General features: G+C 40.0%; 1 protein-coding gene across 1 annotated transcript in view; it reads left to right on the top strand.

The window, feature by feature from the left end:
* Positions 1-14,594, top strand: part of LOC113159489 (pro-neuregulin-3, membrane-bound isoform) — a 253,411-nt gene that overhangs the window by 142,346 nt on the left and 96,471 nt on the right. Inside the window, 1 exon segment of the mRNA XM_026356211.1 lies at positions 10,974-11,103. Coding sequence (XP_026211996.1) covers positions 10,974-11,103 — 130 coding nt within the window.

The raw sequence follows: 14,594 nt of genomic DNA, 5'->3' as shown, positions 1-14,594 counted from the left end.
TGTCATCAGTGACATCATGTGGTGGCCTATATTTGTGGGGGGGGAATTGGGTTAGGTGTTGGTCTTAATGTTGATTAGGGTCTACTTTAATGGAATTAAGGTGTAGTCTAGAAAAGTTTATTAGATCTTGGGGTGTATTGAATGTTAACTGAGAAACGTAATCCAATATCAGTTGCTTGATTTTGGAAGAGAAATTATGTGTAGCTATAAAAAAAAATGGTTCCAGTTCCTCGAGTGAGGTTGATCCAGATTGATTGAGTATTTAAACAGTGGCGTTTGGCTTGAGGGAATATTGGACTGCAGCTGGGTGAACATGAGGTGGGTTTTCTCCAGTTAAGTCTGGGTTATCTTGTGATTGCTGTAAATATTTCTGAGTATATGTTTGTCAAGGTGGAGCTTTTGGAACTGGATGGTGTTTTCTGAAACTGCTTCCTTTGGTCAAACTGTTCCACATCTGTGTAGAGCCTATACTGTTGACTATGCAAAGTCTATGACATGGAGCATTTATTTCTGTACTGGTGGGTCTGTACTCTGCAGTCACACCTTTACTTGGCAGTAAGTGGAGTTTCTATTGCTTCTTCACCACAGGGCTGAGGTTCAAACAATGGTGAATGCAAAAACATCTACTTTTCAGTTCTCTGTGAAGTGTCTTATCATTCCTGGCTGAAGTTCAGTCAGTGTCTGCAGTACAGTATTTACTATTGCCTCCTTCTTGAGCTTGCTGGACACATCACAGGTCATATTAAAGACTCACCATGTGCTGGAATCAACTGAGAATACCTCTCCTCAAAGACCACATTGACTGTAGGAAGTCTTAGAGACAGGGTTAATTGTTGTCAGGCGTCCAGTCAAGCTATCTCTCTTTGTATGATGTGATTAGAAACCCAGAACCATTGGTGCCACAGAGCGAGGACAATCGAGTCTGTCCCAAAAGTAATAGCTTCTTCTCGACTTAATTAAGAAACTCACTCTGCATTCCCTGTAAGCGGGGCAGTGGTGGGCTGACAAACTGACACACTGTGTCTGTGAGTACACATGTGGCAGAGCGCCCATAAATCTGTCTTTCTGTTTGTGGATTACAGATTTGAAACAACTTGTGTTTTGTATCTGCAAGAAAAATGCTTTTTGTACTCTTTGAATATCCACGCATGTTGAGCAAGGATCGGTGCCTGTACCATTATAATTCCCTGTGAATTGCAGATGTTTGATGGTATAGTTCAGAGCTGTTTTTAGCCATTTGGCACGCAGCTGACTTAACTTTGTCTACAGGCCTGTGTAATGAGCTCGAGGAAAAACTTGATAAATAGAATCATCAGAAGAAAAATTGGATCCTCAAAAATATACTTACTCTGCTTGTTTGGAAAGTCTGCATCCCCAGAGACATAACTATCTCTCTGCTGAACCACAAATTAAACACACAAAGTAGTTCTGTAGCCTAAAAAAATGCTACTTTACCCATGTGAAGGGCAGATAAGAAGTTTATTTTAACAGCCAAACAGCTGTTGAAGGAGAAGAATCTCCACATCTTTACAAGTAGATGCTTACGAAGCAAAGTTGCTTCTTTTTAGCATCAGACTGACTCTCAACCTCAGGCTGCCCGGTGTCAATTGTTGGCTCCACTGCAGCTTCACTGCAACAATTACAGGTTAAGTGGTTTACTCAAAGGGGCCTCATAGGGATCATAGTTGCTGAAGTAGTGGAAAATAGCAACTTGCTGTGATTTAACACTCTGCATGCAGTTGTTTTTCCTTCTGGATTTGCATGTTGCTCTATGCACATGACATGCTCATACACACAGGCTTCATGAGATGATCAATAATTGGATTTCTATAAATCCAAGAGTCACTTGGGAGCAATTTGTCAACTTCTATACAATCAAATAACGCTGACAGTTTTAAAATAGAACTTGATTGATTGACCCTATTCATTTGCCTTATAAAACCTCTAACAAGGTTTGAGACTGTATAAATATTATAGGTGCCCGTATGAGTCCAGGACATGTTTTTGGCAGCAGTATGGTGAATCATACAACACATTCAATACAATATGAAGAACATGGCAGCTGCACTATGTATTTAAAGAAAGATGAATTAGTAACAGCAGGTTGTTTTAAACATTGACAGTTAGGCAGCTAGTTAGCACCTCATGCTGCAGTCAGCAACGGTGACATATGGTTACATCCAGTACATAAAGAGTTCACTAAATAAATGTTAATGGTATTGAGATTAAGCTGCCCAATACAGCAGAGGTGTGGGCTGCACCAGCACAATCTTATTATAGGTACTTGCACCGCATCTTGTACTGACATGATGGAGAGATATTGCTTTAATATGAGTGTGCTGGTAGAAAATATAGTGATAGAGCGCTGCCAGCATACATTGTGGCTGCTGGTTGTAGTGTGTGAACATTAGGGTTCCCTGGATATGGCACTATAGTAACTATCTTAAGATGCAGTCCATAATTTAAGATACTTCCATTTAGACTTAGAAAATGCAATCAAAATAAAGAGGTGTGGCCTTATGATTGAAATATGGTAATTGGTAAACTTTTTATCATATAGATCAGAGATTAAAAAATGGGGTAGTTATAAAGTCAAAAGGCACAATAATTAAAGTATAAACAAAATGGGCTTAATGTCATTAAATTGCACCATATAAATATAAAATGTTAATATGAAGTAATCAGCTTTTATAATCTAGTTAACATTACTTAGTACTAGGAGAATTTGTTGTGGCACCTGTAGTAAACTTGGTGGTAATAGTAGGACAGGGACTATTAGTATGAGAAGCAGCAGTGGTCGCAGCGTTCACATTTGCAGCCAGTGTTTGATTATAATCTCCACTGTCAGAATGGAGCCTGCAGGGATACAAAGCCAATCCAGAGAGAGCATACTGGAGCTATCACCTGGAGAGTAATGAATTTCTCCACTATAGAGCCAGATGGCCAGAGGACGAGACGAGCCTGATACTTAGCTCTATTTATTTGGCGAACCCTGGAGGTGTTGCATGCATTTGATCTGGAGAAGCAGGGGAACTTTATGGGCCGGGTTAGGCTGACTGACACGCAGACAGATTAGCAGTGGTAGCAGGTCTATCTGCTCTGCGCAGGTGTTTTTACGATGAGCCACCAGAGTGTTATGTGTGTGTATGTGGATGTGCCTGTGTGCACGGGGAGAGATTGATAGTGAGTGCAGGAAAAATCAAGTAGTATCAGATTTCCATGATGAGTGCGTTGTTGACCGCGGAGCTATCTTGACACGCTGCCATTTTGTTTTTGTTTGGCTGTACAGTCAGAGCACGGAGGTCTGTTCACACACGTCTGTGCCATGCCACAACGGGCCAAGTATCTGCAATGCAGTGGCTGCCATGGCTTAGCTCTGCTGCCTCTGCGCAACACCCCTGAGTACACACAGATGCACACATGAATACGCACATAGTAAGAAAACATGCATAAGTGTTGGAGCTGCTGCACCTTTGCTCAACAGGAGGGATCATTCCCGTAAATCCCATGTCCTCTCTCTCTCTCATCTTCTCTCCCATACCCTCACCATTACCACCCTTTTTGCTTCTCTTTTCTCGCCTGCCCATCCCTCGCTGTATTGACCAGCTTGGCCACGCTGTCTGTCTCCCATTGATCTGAACACAGACTTGGATGAGAGAGACACATTTCTTGGCAAAGTGTAAGAACAATAACTTGTGTCTAAAAGCAGACAGGCTGTCTCCCTGGAAGTCCACTCATTCTTTTCCCTCTCACGACTTTTCCTCTTCACAGCATATGCAGCAGTTCCTAGCAAAACAAGCCTGAAAAAATGTTCATGGTCTCACTTAGAGCTAACAGACCTCACATTTTAAAATATGGACAGCCACACTAAACATTTTAAATTGAATCAAAAGAATCTGCAATGGAGGCATTCAAAGAAATCTACAGCACAGTGCAGCCCGGTGCTCTAATCTCAAAAGAACCTTGGTATCTGTGAAGGTGATTTGGTGGATATTTATTGGACAGTTGTATAGGAGTGGGTATGAGAGGAAAGGATGCTGTTATCTTTATTGGATCATGCTGTGCAGTAATGATATCCTCACACCAGTATAGTCACCCTGTGTCCGACGTTGCAGGTACAAACCAGCCTCAAGAAACTCTTCTGGCTTTTCTGAGTGAGGTTGAATGAGGCTACGAGAACAGCAACAAGAAATTGAATTTCAGAATTGGGATAAATGTCAGTGTCACAGTGAATCGAATGTTAAGCTGTGTGTGTGCTGCTAGAATGCATTATTGAGACTCAGTAATTTTAGACGAATGTCGTCTTTTAATTAAATTGCAAGACTGAAATTAAAAATTAGGCACAACTGTTCCATTTATTGACAGTAAGCAAATGTTAATGTGCTTGATGGCATGTCCATATAGTGATGCAGTGTTATGGTTTTTGGTGATGCATTTTGTCATTCTGTGTGTGCAGTTGGGTTTTTCTTTCTTCCCTCTTGTGCACACACACGTGAAGCGACTATATAAATTTTTTCAGATGCATGCTATAGAAGCAGGACCTAGGCCTGTGCTACACTCACATGTATTTGCATGTGTTTCAGTTCTTTCTCTATTGACAGACTGAAGTAGTTACCTCACTTTTGAAAAAAGGAAAATGCCGGTGACCCTGCTGTTGCAATAGTTGGCTATAGAGAGGTAGATATAAAAAAAACATGCTGGAGAAATAAGTGGGGAACAAGAGAAAATCAAGGCAAAGTAGGATATGAAAGTGATGCACCAGCAGAGAAGGAATATGTGTTTTCTGACCTTTGTTTACACAAGGATTGTTTGCTGAGCATGCCTGAGGTGTGTTCAAGTCCTTTTTGATTAGAAAGGCTCCAAAGAGAGTGAATTGACCCAGAAGTATCTAACTGGCAGCCATGATAAAAGCTTGTAGATTTCTTTAAACGCTAAGGAAATATGCTTTAGGGTTTGCTTTTCTATCTGTGTTTGCTGAGAACAGAGTCACCCCTCATGAAAAGAGAGGAGACTTCTACAACCATTATATAATTATTTGCTTTGTTAGTAAGCAAATCTAACTCATCACTAACTAAGTCCCATACATTTACCTGAGGTTTGAGGATGGATCACATGTTTTTGTTCATTTATTTTTACCAGAATGATGAAATAATAGCAGTCAAACCAGTCTGACCCAACATCAAACATGGTTTTGCCCCCCCCACACCAGTCACATGGGATTTATTGTTTATAGGACTATGGGGCAACCTGCCTGGCTACATTTCATCATGATGCTGTTAGAAAAATAAAACTGTACAGACAGAATAAGTTGGAGTAAGTTGCAGTAGCTGATGTTCGGACAGCATCTGAATGAGTTGCTCTTACAGTAGAATGTAGTCACAGCGCAAGACAAAACAGTCCTGATTTCATTGTTTTTATTTAGTTTCAACAGTTTCATGCCTGAAATGTGTAACTTAACCCTAGAGGAAGCTAACTAGGAACAGGATGTATAATTGCCAAGCAAGACCGTGGGGCTTTTCTAGCAGCTCACTTTCTAATGCAGAGTGATGGCAGCAGAAGTCAAGTCCACCTTAGGTACCCACATTCAAATTCTTCTCCCCTGCAGCACTGTTCCTTTCCAGCACAGTGGCCCCTAAGAGGTAAAATCCAGGTCAGTCTTTTCAAGTAAAATGTTACCTCCTCTTGTACCTAAACATTCAATTTTATGGCAATTTAAACTTGAGAAAGTAACTTTTGATGAATCATCTGTCTGTCATGGAGTAAGTACATGAGGACAAAGTTTGGGCGGGGGGGGTGTATTCATTTAATGGATTTTTTCAGTTGAGATAAATTTTTAACAAAGCTTTAACTCTAGAGATACAGTACACACTATATAATCTTATCGACTGTAAAACTGTCTAGTAATAATTTTATGTCTGGAAGGAAAAGGGTGAGAGTGATTCTCTGGATAAAACATCTGTCTGAGGAATGGAACCACTGAGGCTTCATGCATGAGTTTATATTTTTTCTCACATCTTTCAGATGGTTTGTTGGTAAATGGCCTCGGTATGCACCATCAGATGACTCACACTGTGAGCTGCCAATTAAGCCACATCGCAGGCATTAAATAAATAAATTATCTTGCCTGCTTTAAACGTGGAGCATGAACACAATAATCTAAATATAAACTTCACAGTTTCAATTATGACACCACAGGCACAGATTGCTGCCACTGCTAGAAACACATCGACAGTGGAGGTTTTTATTTTTTCTCTCATACTTGACTGTTCACACATCATTCTGCAAAACTTCACTGATGAAGTCAAGTCATAAGTCAGCTGTCTGCCTTATGTAATGCATTGGTAACAGACAAACATGTAAGATTTTAGTCATCGATAATCCAGGAGCCAGATCAGAGGATCCATTAAATGACCACATCAGAAAGAAAGAAAGATAAACTTTATTGTCATTGCAACATCGTACAACGAGATTAAGGATATGAAGCTGCAAGGAGATATGTCACAACCAATAATTTCATAGAAATCATTTGTCTCCTCAATTACCTCCATCAAGTGTTCATTACTTTCTCACACTTCCTCAAATCCAGATTACAGTGGGAGAGCACCCATGTAGCAGATCAGTAAGTTAATCAGGGAGAAGATTTTACTCCAATCAGCCACGTTTAATTGCTACAGCCACCAACATGCTCCACGTTACGTGTACTGTCAGGCAAAGTCAGCTACTACTGAGGTTGATCTGACTGTGTTATCACATCATATCTAACCCCTGTTCACTCACAACAGTGTACGTTTCATTACAGCATCTTTTGTTTGTTTCTGTCCAATGATTGTAAATCTAGTATTAATCAATTAAAATAATCTGTTGATAAAGTCCTGTTAAAGTCAGTTCTGCCTCTTTATCTGGGTTAAATGACCCTGTTACTTACAGTACATGTTTGTACATCACAACCGGATTCAGCTAAGACGCCTTCTTTCTACACCAGAAAACACCAGGACTTTTTGCTTGTAAACAATCTTCTCTAGTCCCCGGCCTCTGGTCTTTATTCCTGCTCTGAGGGCCAATCAATAATAAGGCAGGCTAGGACTTGTCAGCCAGAGATCTTTGCTATCAATTAGCATGGCCTCCTGACTGGCTAGCTGGCTCAATGACTGCCTCATAGGTCTGCATCTCTGGAAGAATGTCATCCGTGAAGGACGCCATTAAAGGGCTTAACACGAGAATGTCACAGTTTAACCCCCACAAACAATCTGTGTAGTGGTACACATGCATGTACGGGGAAGAAAGAGATTAAAGAATAAAGAAATGATGCAAAATAATAAACACATTGTGTTTTCTTAACTGTATTCAGCCGTGATCAACGCAACACGTTCACCACATAATACCTAATCGGTGATTTGTCGGTAATTTGTAGCTTCTGATAAAATATGACTTGAATAATACCGAAGCATGTTTTGCTGAACTGGCCCTTTGAAGTTAATTAATTTAGTAAAGACTGCAATGTCAGCAAAGGAAAGCTTCGTGTTTTAATTTACAACAATCTGAAAATGTTCCATTCTGACATTTTAACAGACCAAATGCAGAATTTCTACATTAAGCATTTTAAAACATTAATTTATTTAAATTGTCTGGAGAAACAAAAGCACAAGAAAAGATTAGTTTAGAAAGCTTCTTTAGTTTGTTTCAGAGTTCAACAAGCACATGTTGAAGACGTAGAGAGTGGAGCTCTACTATTACAGAAAGTAAAAGTTGCTACTAGACATCACATGGCATCAGTTGTAGGTAACTCTCAACAATCATTCCCTAACCTTCACCATGTTTAAATCTAACCTAGATTTACTCACAAGGTGGCAGCATTGAGTACGATTCTTTTACAAAACTGCTAATTGCATGATGAGTATTACTGATAATTCAGAGTTATGTTGGGAAAACTAATCAGCAAATGCTGTGTTTTCAGTTGCCTGGTAAGGTGGTGTTAGCGTGCATAAAACCCCAACCTGTTGTTAAGTTGATTATGGCTTTACTTGTTATTTTGTCTTGGGGCAATTAACAATCTGATGTGTAGGTATGATCTGGTGTTCCTGTCTTGTAACAGTAGTGTGCAGTTGCAGTTTATTTTGCAGGTCTATAGAATGACGGTGTGGATTCCTTTTTTTTTTTTTTTTGGTTTCTTGACCATTATCGGTTTTAAATCAAACATACAGGACACAATTACCTGGGTAAATATTCAGATTTTGTTTGAAAAATATTTGGTTGTGCAATTTATGACAGTAGTATGAAAACCCGTTTTGCATGAAACAGTTACACGCTGTTTGTAAATGCTGAAATTCATTCCATGTTTATTCTTCTGCTGATCTGGGATTATAAAATGGAAGCGCAATAATGAAATCATGAATACTGCATCACCTGCACTCGATAGTGATTGGACTCATCTCAGTGTTGATCTATTTAGCATATTTGTCTCTTTGAGTGGCTTCTGAAGACATCAATAGCACTGTTGGAAGTTCAAAGACCTCTGATTGACTTTTTTTTTATTAAATTATTGAGTAAGAAATTGTTAAGTAGGATAATTGGCTGCTGCTTTTCTCAACTATAATCGAGTGTTACCTAACTGCAGAGGTGACAATCATCAACTTTCTTGTTCATTCTCTCCAACAGGGTTGAAGTGAAGGGCTGTGTTATCCAGCACCCGATAGTTTATTGATCCTTGTGGTTTTTCTCTCTTTTTTTTTTTTGTTTATTTTTTTTGGGTTGGAGGAATAAATTGGTCTGTTTTCTTCTGCAGTGATTGACGTCTGCCTTGTGTGCAATGTTTTCAAACTTGCAGTGATACTTTCAGCCAACTGCATAGATTTTTCTTTCTTTCTATTTTTTTTATAGTTGACTCTAGCACTCCATTTTTAAGTGGCACAATGCTTTGAGTGTGTGCAGCGTCTGAGCTGACGGGTGACGAGTGTTAAGCTAAACAACCTACAGTGCATTGTGACAACTCAACAAAAAACAAAGAGCGACGACGACAAATGGTGCTTCTGTCACTTATCGCCAGGACTAAGAAAACAGTGCAGCCCAGTCCAAGCATGAAATCATGTCTGGAGGGATATCCTTTGTGTTTGGAAAAAATCTAGTAGTGTTGCAGAGCAAGTGCTAAGGAAGACGTGGCAGTGCTTTGTGATTCTGGCCTGCGTCTGAGTGTCTCTGTGTGCACAATGTTTGACACCGCCAGACAAACAAAGCATGACAGGACAAACGGAGTGGCATTGTTAAATTACAAATTCCCTCTATTATGCTTTTTTTTCTAGTTGGCAGGTGTAGTTAATGGGAAAATGTATTTTTTAAATGAAGTGAATGACATTATGTCCTTGTAAAACCATACAGCAGAGTAACTTCAGAAAGACTGAGGTGATGTCCCAGTTAAAGGTAGCATTGTGTATTCATGTGGAAGCTGAATTTCCATAATATTGTTTTATTTTATAGGCAAGTTACACGTTCTTCTGTCTGTTATGGGTGTGGTAGTGTTCAGGAATAGGGAGAAATCTGGTTTCAGTTTGATTATTGTGTGACAAGATTCAAACTCTACACTCCCATTAAGGCAGAATCACTACATGTCCACCTGTTACACACTTAATGAAGCAGGAAGAGCTGATTTTTTTGTTGCTAGTATGAGTCAAGGTCCAGCATCCCACATCTTTCCTAATGCAGCAGTAACATATCTTCTTCAGACCTCCATGCGTAGTATCTAGCATGTACTGTAGTAGAATCTAAAGCCATGGAAGAAAACTGTTTTGACAGGCTGAAAAGGACTGTATACAATTCAAAAGTTGAATTGACTAAACAGCTCTTTAGAGACTAACAGTTGTCATCAAATCCAACCTGCCAACATCAACCAAATATAACCCAGTTGAATCACTGATCCAACTCCTGAATAGTTGGTCCTCTCACACAGTTAGCTGTCCCTCACCTGCCAATTACTAAGGATTGTTAAAGAGTCCAGTCAGCAGCCATCGTGCACACGTACTGTACCTCAGTACCTCATACTGCTTATTACAGACCAGACTGAAATCACTTGCTTTTTTTCCTCACATCCTCCACATTCCTCCCAAACCCAGCTTGTCATTAATCTCTCTTTGTCTAGACTGAGAAATCTTCAGTTCACTTGGATAAATCTTACACCATTACAGGATGGCCTAATACAGTAATCAGTATACTAGAGGTAATAGCAGCATCCTGTGAACAGAACAGATCTTTAATCACTGTAGCGTAACATTCTGGCTCATCGCTGTTCATGCAGCTACATTCATGAAATTTGGCTAATGAGAGTTCATAGCACACTCATTTTTTATTTGTAAGCACAAAAGAAACAGTCATCTGCCTGATGTGGCACTAATATAAATATCTGTGGTGCAGATTTTTCCCCCACATCTGACTTTTGTTTTATAAATTATCCTGATCAAGCACAAAAATGCCTAGAATGCCTTTAATTGAGCCATTTTTAGCATGACCATACTTCAGCTTCAGCTACTTAAGCTTCACTTATTCATTTTAATTATAAGGCCAGCTTTAAGGTGCATTGAGCAGATTGCCTCAGATGTGTGTCATGTCCACAATCAGCCATGTATGTTCTGATAAATCACTGGGAGAAGTTAGGGTCTCCAATAGCACACTGTGACTGGAGTATCAATCACAGCAGGACAGATTATTACCCATCCTCCATCTATCTTTCGCTGGTGACATTGCACGGTCTAAACAAACAATAGTGTGTTGGTATTATCCACTATTTGCAGTGTATTATGAGGCACTGACAGGCTCTTGTTATGGCTGCTTAGTTGGAAGGTAAATGGCCTCTGCTGGAAAATTGACTTGCTTTTTCCTGCTGCAGTTCAGAATGATTTGATGATTTATAAGTGAAAAAGCAAATACAGTGAAGTGTGTTAGTTTTGTGGAGGACTGACTAACAGGATTCTTTTTTTGTCCTACAGCATCTCCAACTGTCCCTCCCCTGCACTCAGAGCATTTCAAACCCTGTCATGAGAAGGACCTGGCCTACTGCCTAAATGGGGGTGAATGCTTTGTCATTGAGACGCTCAGTGGGCCTCACAAGCACTGCAAGTAAGTGATCTTGCTGTTTAAATTCCTCCTCGTCTTTCCTTTCCTCTGCTCCATCTACGTTTAATATTTGTTCTTCCTCCTGCTCTTAATTCTTCAGCATCAAATAGCAAAAACTGTGGTGCACTCATTCGTTGCCTGTGATGGTTTTGGACAAACCCTGCAGACTTGTAGTTACAGTAGTGATGAACTAAAGGTGCGTTCCTTTAGTTCTCTGTTTGCTGCTGACTGATGTCTATCTGACCTGCTCTTTCTGCACACTGATACTATACATAAGAAAGAGAGAGAGAGTGTGTGTGTGTGTCTGTGTGTGTGTGTGTGTGGCTGGCTGTGTTGTCCCAGATTTGAGAATAAAGCTCATGGGCACTTAGCCTGATCAAATCTGAGGCCCTTTACTAATTAAGTCCCAGAACAACTTCTTCCAAAATTCTTACCGCAGGACTTCCACCCGACCTGTTTTTCAAAAAGCCTGTTTTCCCTCCCCTGGGCCAAGAATATACATCTGTGTGTGTGTGCGCATGTGTGTGTGCATGATAATGAGGGGTGTGTTTCAGCTAAATTGAGAAAGATTAACACATGAGATGCAGTGATGCAAACACACTTCATGACATATATAGATGCACACAGTGGATTTACACAAAACCTGATTAGTAGAGGAAAACCTGACAGAAATTTTTCTGCTGAGGAATTTTGTGAAGCCAAACACACAAACAGTAAACTCCTTGCTATAAAATCCCCTTGCATGCAGCACAGTCACTAATCTCATTTATTCCATATGGGCCTACAACCTTTTATGGGTGTATTGACTTTTTAAATCTACTGTCATACACAGACTGTGTTAGGTGTCTGCATACAAGTGCGTACGATTCCACGAGCATATAGCCCATTGAGTCCGGTTCGGTGAGGCACAGAAAATAACATGATCATGAGAGTAATATAAGATGTGTTGGTCTAGACTTGCTTCTCAAACAGTGTTTACATCATGTTTGAGAAATAATTTTACTGTAGGAACTAGTTTTATAGGTGAATGCTCTGAAAGAGGCGACCACTTTAGTCTGTCTCCTGTAGTTTTCGGTATATAATAGAATGTATAACCCAGTCAAAAGTCAACTGTACACAACAGCACAAACAGTTTGTAGCTTTCTATTTTATTTCATAAAAGCGCCGATAGTTGAAAGAGCTCAGGGAAAGCAGGATAGGAGAGGCTGAAAACAGAGATACCAAGAGAGAAAGACTAAAGTGTAGGCGGACGAGGAATCTGAGAGGAGGGAGGGCTGCTGCCCTCCTCCCCTGCGTGCATCCATTGCCATGGCAACGTAATCTGTGGACCAGCGAAGCTGTTAGAGAGCGAAGGTTTGCGATGTACGCTGGGATGGCCTTGAACACGGTGTCTGTGCATGCTAATGCACGTGTTGAGGTACAGAGGAAAGAAATGTGTCTCAAGTTGATCTTTACAGCTTAAACCTGTTTCTAAAGGAAAGATAATGGACCATCATACAACGTGTGAATAACAGCTGGGGTGCTCATAAATAAAGTGTTTAGTACTTAAACCAACATTTATAGTTTGCACAGGTAACATTTTATACTTAGGAACCTGGAGTTTAACTAATGATTATTTGACAACTTCCGTGTGAATATTTTGTGAATTGATGAACTTGTGGAGACTCTAATGTGAATAAATGTTACCAAAATTCACATTTAAAAAAAAAAAAGATGTGTTGTGCTTTATTTGACATCTTGGCAGACAATAATTTATTCTTATCAAGGAAAGAGTAACACATTTCACCCCAGGCACAGGATCAGCGTGTAATCTGACTCACTTTGTGTTCACAACAAATTGAGACTAATCACGTAAACGTTTGATCAATCTGGACGTTTAATGGGGATAAATTGAACCAGTTTGTGGCATTATTTGTCACTGAATTAATCATTTTTATTTGTGTGATAAAACTTGATCCTTTGCAGACTCATTTTCTTCATGAAGCTATAACTCAAGTATCAAGTGGCATTCCCAACGAGTTGTAAAACATGCACAAGATTGTCCCCAGGAGCTCTGTTTAGCGTTGTTGGTGTGCAGTGGTTGTGTTTGTTAACCCACAGGGACAGAAGCAGAGAGGGGAGGGATTCAATGTGAGTCATAAGGACTGCTCGTTGTAACACACACAACGACACAAGTACGCGAACATTCACACACAAGTACTCACTGCTTTGGGCAACATAGTCAGGCATTCAATCATTAGTGTTCAGCTAACCAGTAAATCAGTCAGTGTGCTAAGATAATATTTTCAGAACATGGAAGGAGGCCAAGGCATTCAGTCATGACAGTACTGTATGAGATGCTGAATTTAATAATAATACTTTTTCAACTATCAGCAGCTGGATTTTCCCAAAGGGAACAAAAACTCTAATGATAATTTTTATGTAATTACAACAATTTTAAATAGTCTGTTTAAACAGCAAGGAGATGAAGAACCTTTGCTATTCTTTATACTCTTACAGTCATTTCTCTCTTCTCTCTCCTTTCAGTGGTTTTAGTGAGGTGGTGCAGGGGGGTGCAGTGTTTACTCTACATCTGTTGCCTTACAGAGAGAAGATTCTGGCTTCAAACTTGCTGGCTGGTTGAGGCTTTTCTGTTTAGAGTTGAGATGTTCTCCCAGTGCCTGCATGTGATTCCAATTTCTGGTTTGTTGTTTGTTTTCCTGTGCTGGAGCAACTGGTCAGAAAGGGTTTCCCTGAGTCTAGTTAGCAACAAAGGGAAGCTAATCCCATCTCATTGCCCTCTGTTGAGAGGCCATTCCAGAGCGATAGATGGGTAATCTCACCTGGCAGGTGGCGGTAGCAGAGACTTGGAAGATATCCTTGCAAAGCCTTTGCCAATGAGACCAGGGTCTGACACAGAAACTCTCTAGAGGGCAGAGACAGACGATACACGCACAAACCCTGGCACAGCTTGTGTGTTGCAAGATGTTGGACCAGACTGTGTGGCAAGACGTAGAGGAGAGAGTTTTTTTTTTTTTTTCAGAAATAAACTGAAAGAAGGAGAAAGAGCTACACCGCTATAAAAGACAAGTATAATGATATAAAAATAGCAAGGCATTGATGTAGTGTTTCTGCATGTTGCCCTTCAGCTATTTTAAGTGACAAAAAGGAACGTGAATGGAAGTCTTGTAAAGATAAATTATTTTCAACAAACCTACCACAAGTAATTAAAGTATTTTTTAAGTCAAAGAATAAAAAGGATCAAATGAATCACTGTCAATTTGTGGTTTGTACATCTCAAGAACTAGAGCATTGTGTTAGAGTAGATACAAATCAGTGGTCATAAAAAATAATAATGTGTTACAACAAGCAACTGAGTTTGGGCAGCAGACAAACCACTTCTTCCAATCCTCCTTCCCTTGCTCACAATCTTCTACATCCTGCTTCCGGTCCCTCTGGACTCCAGTCTTTCCTTTCCTGGGCAGCCTCTGGCTTTTTCAAAGCATTCAGCCATG

The sequence above is a fragment of the Anabas testudineus genome, chromosome 15, assembly GCF_900324465.2.
Source record: "Anabas testudineus chromosome 15, fAnaTes1.2, whole genome shotgun sequence".
NCBI lineage: Eukaryota > Metazoa > Chordata > Actinopteri > Anabantiformes > Anabantidae > Anabas > Anabas testudineus.
This window is presented reverse-complemented; position numbering and strand designations above follow the sequence as displayed.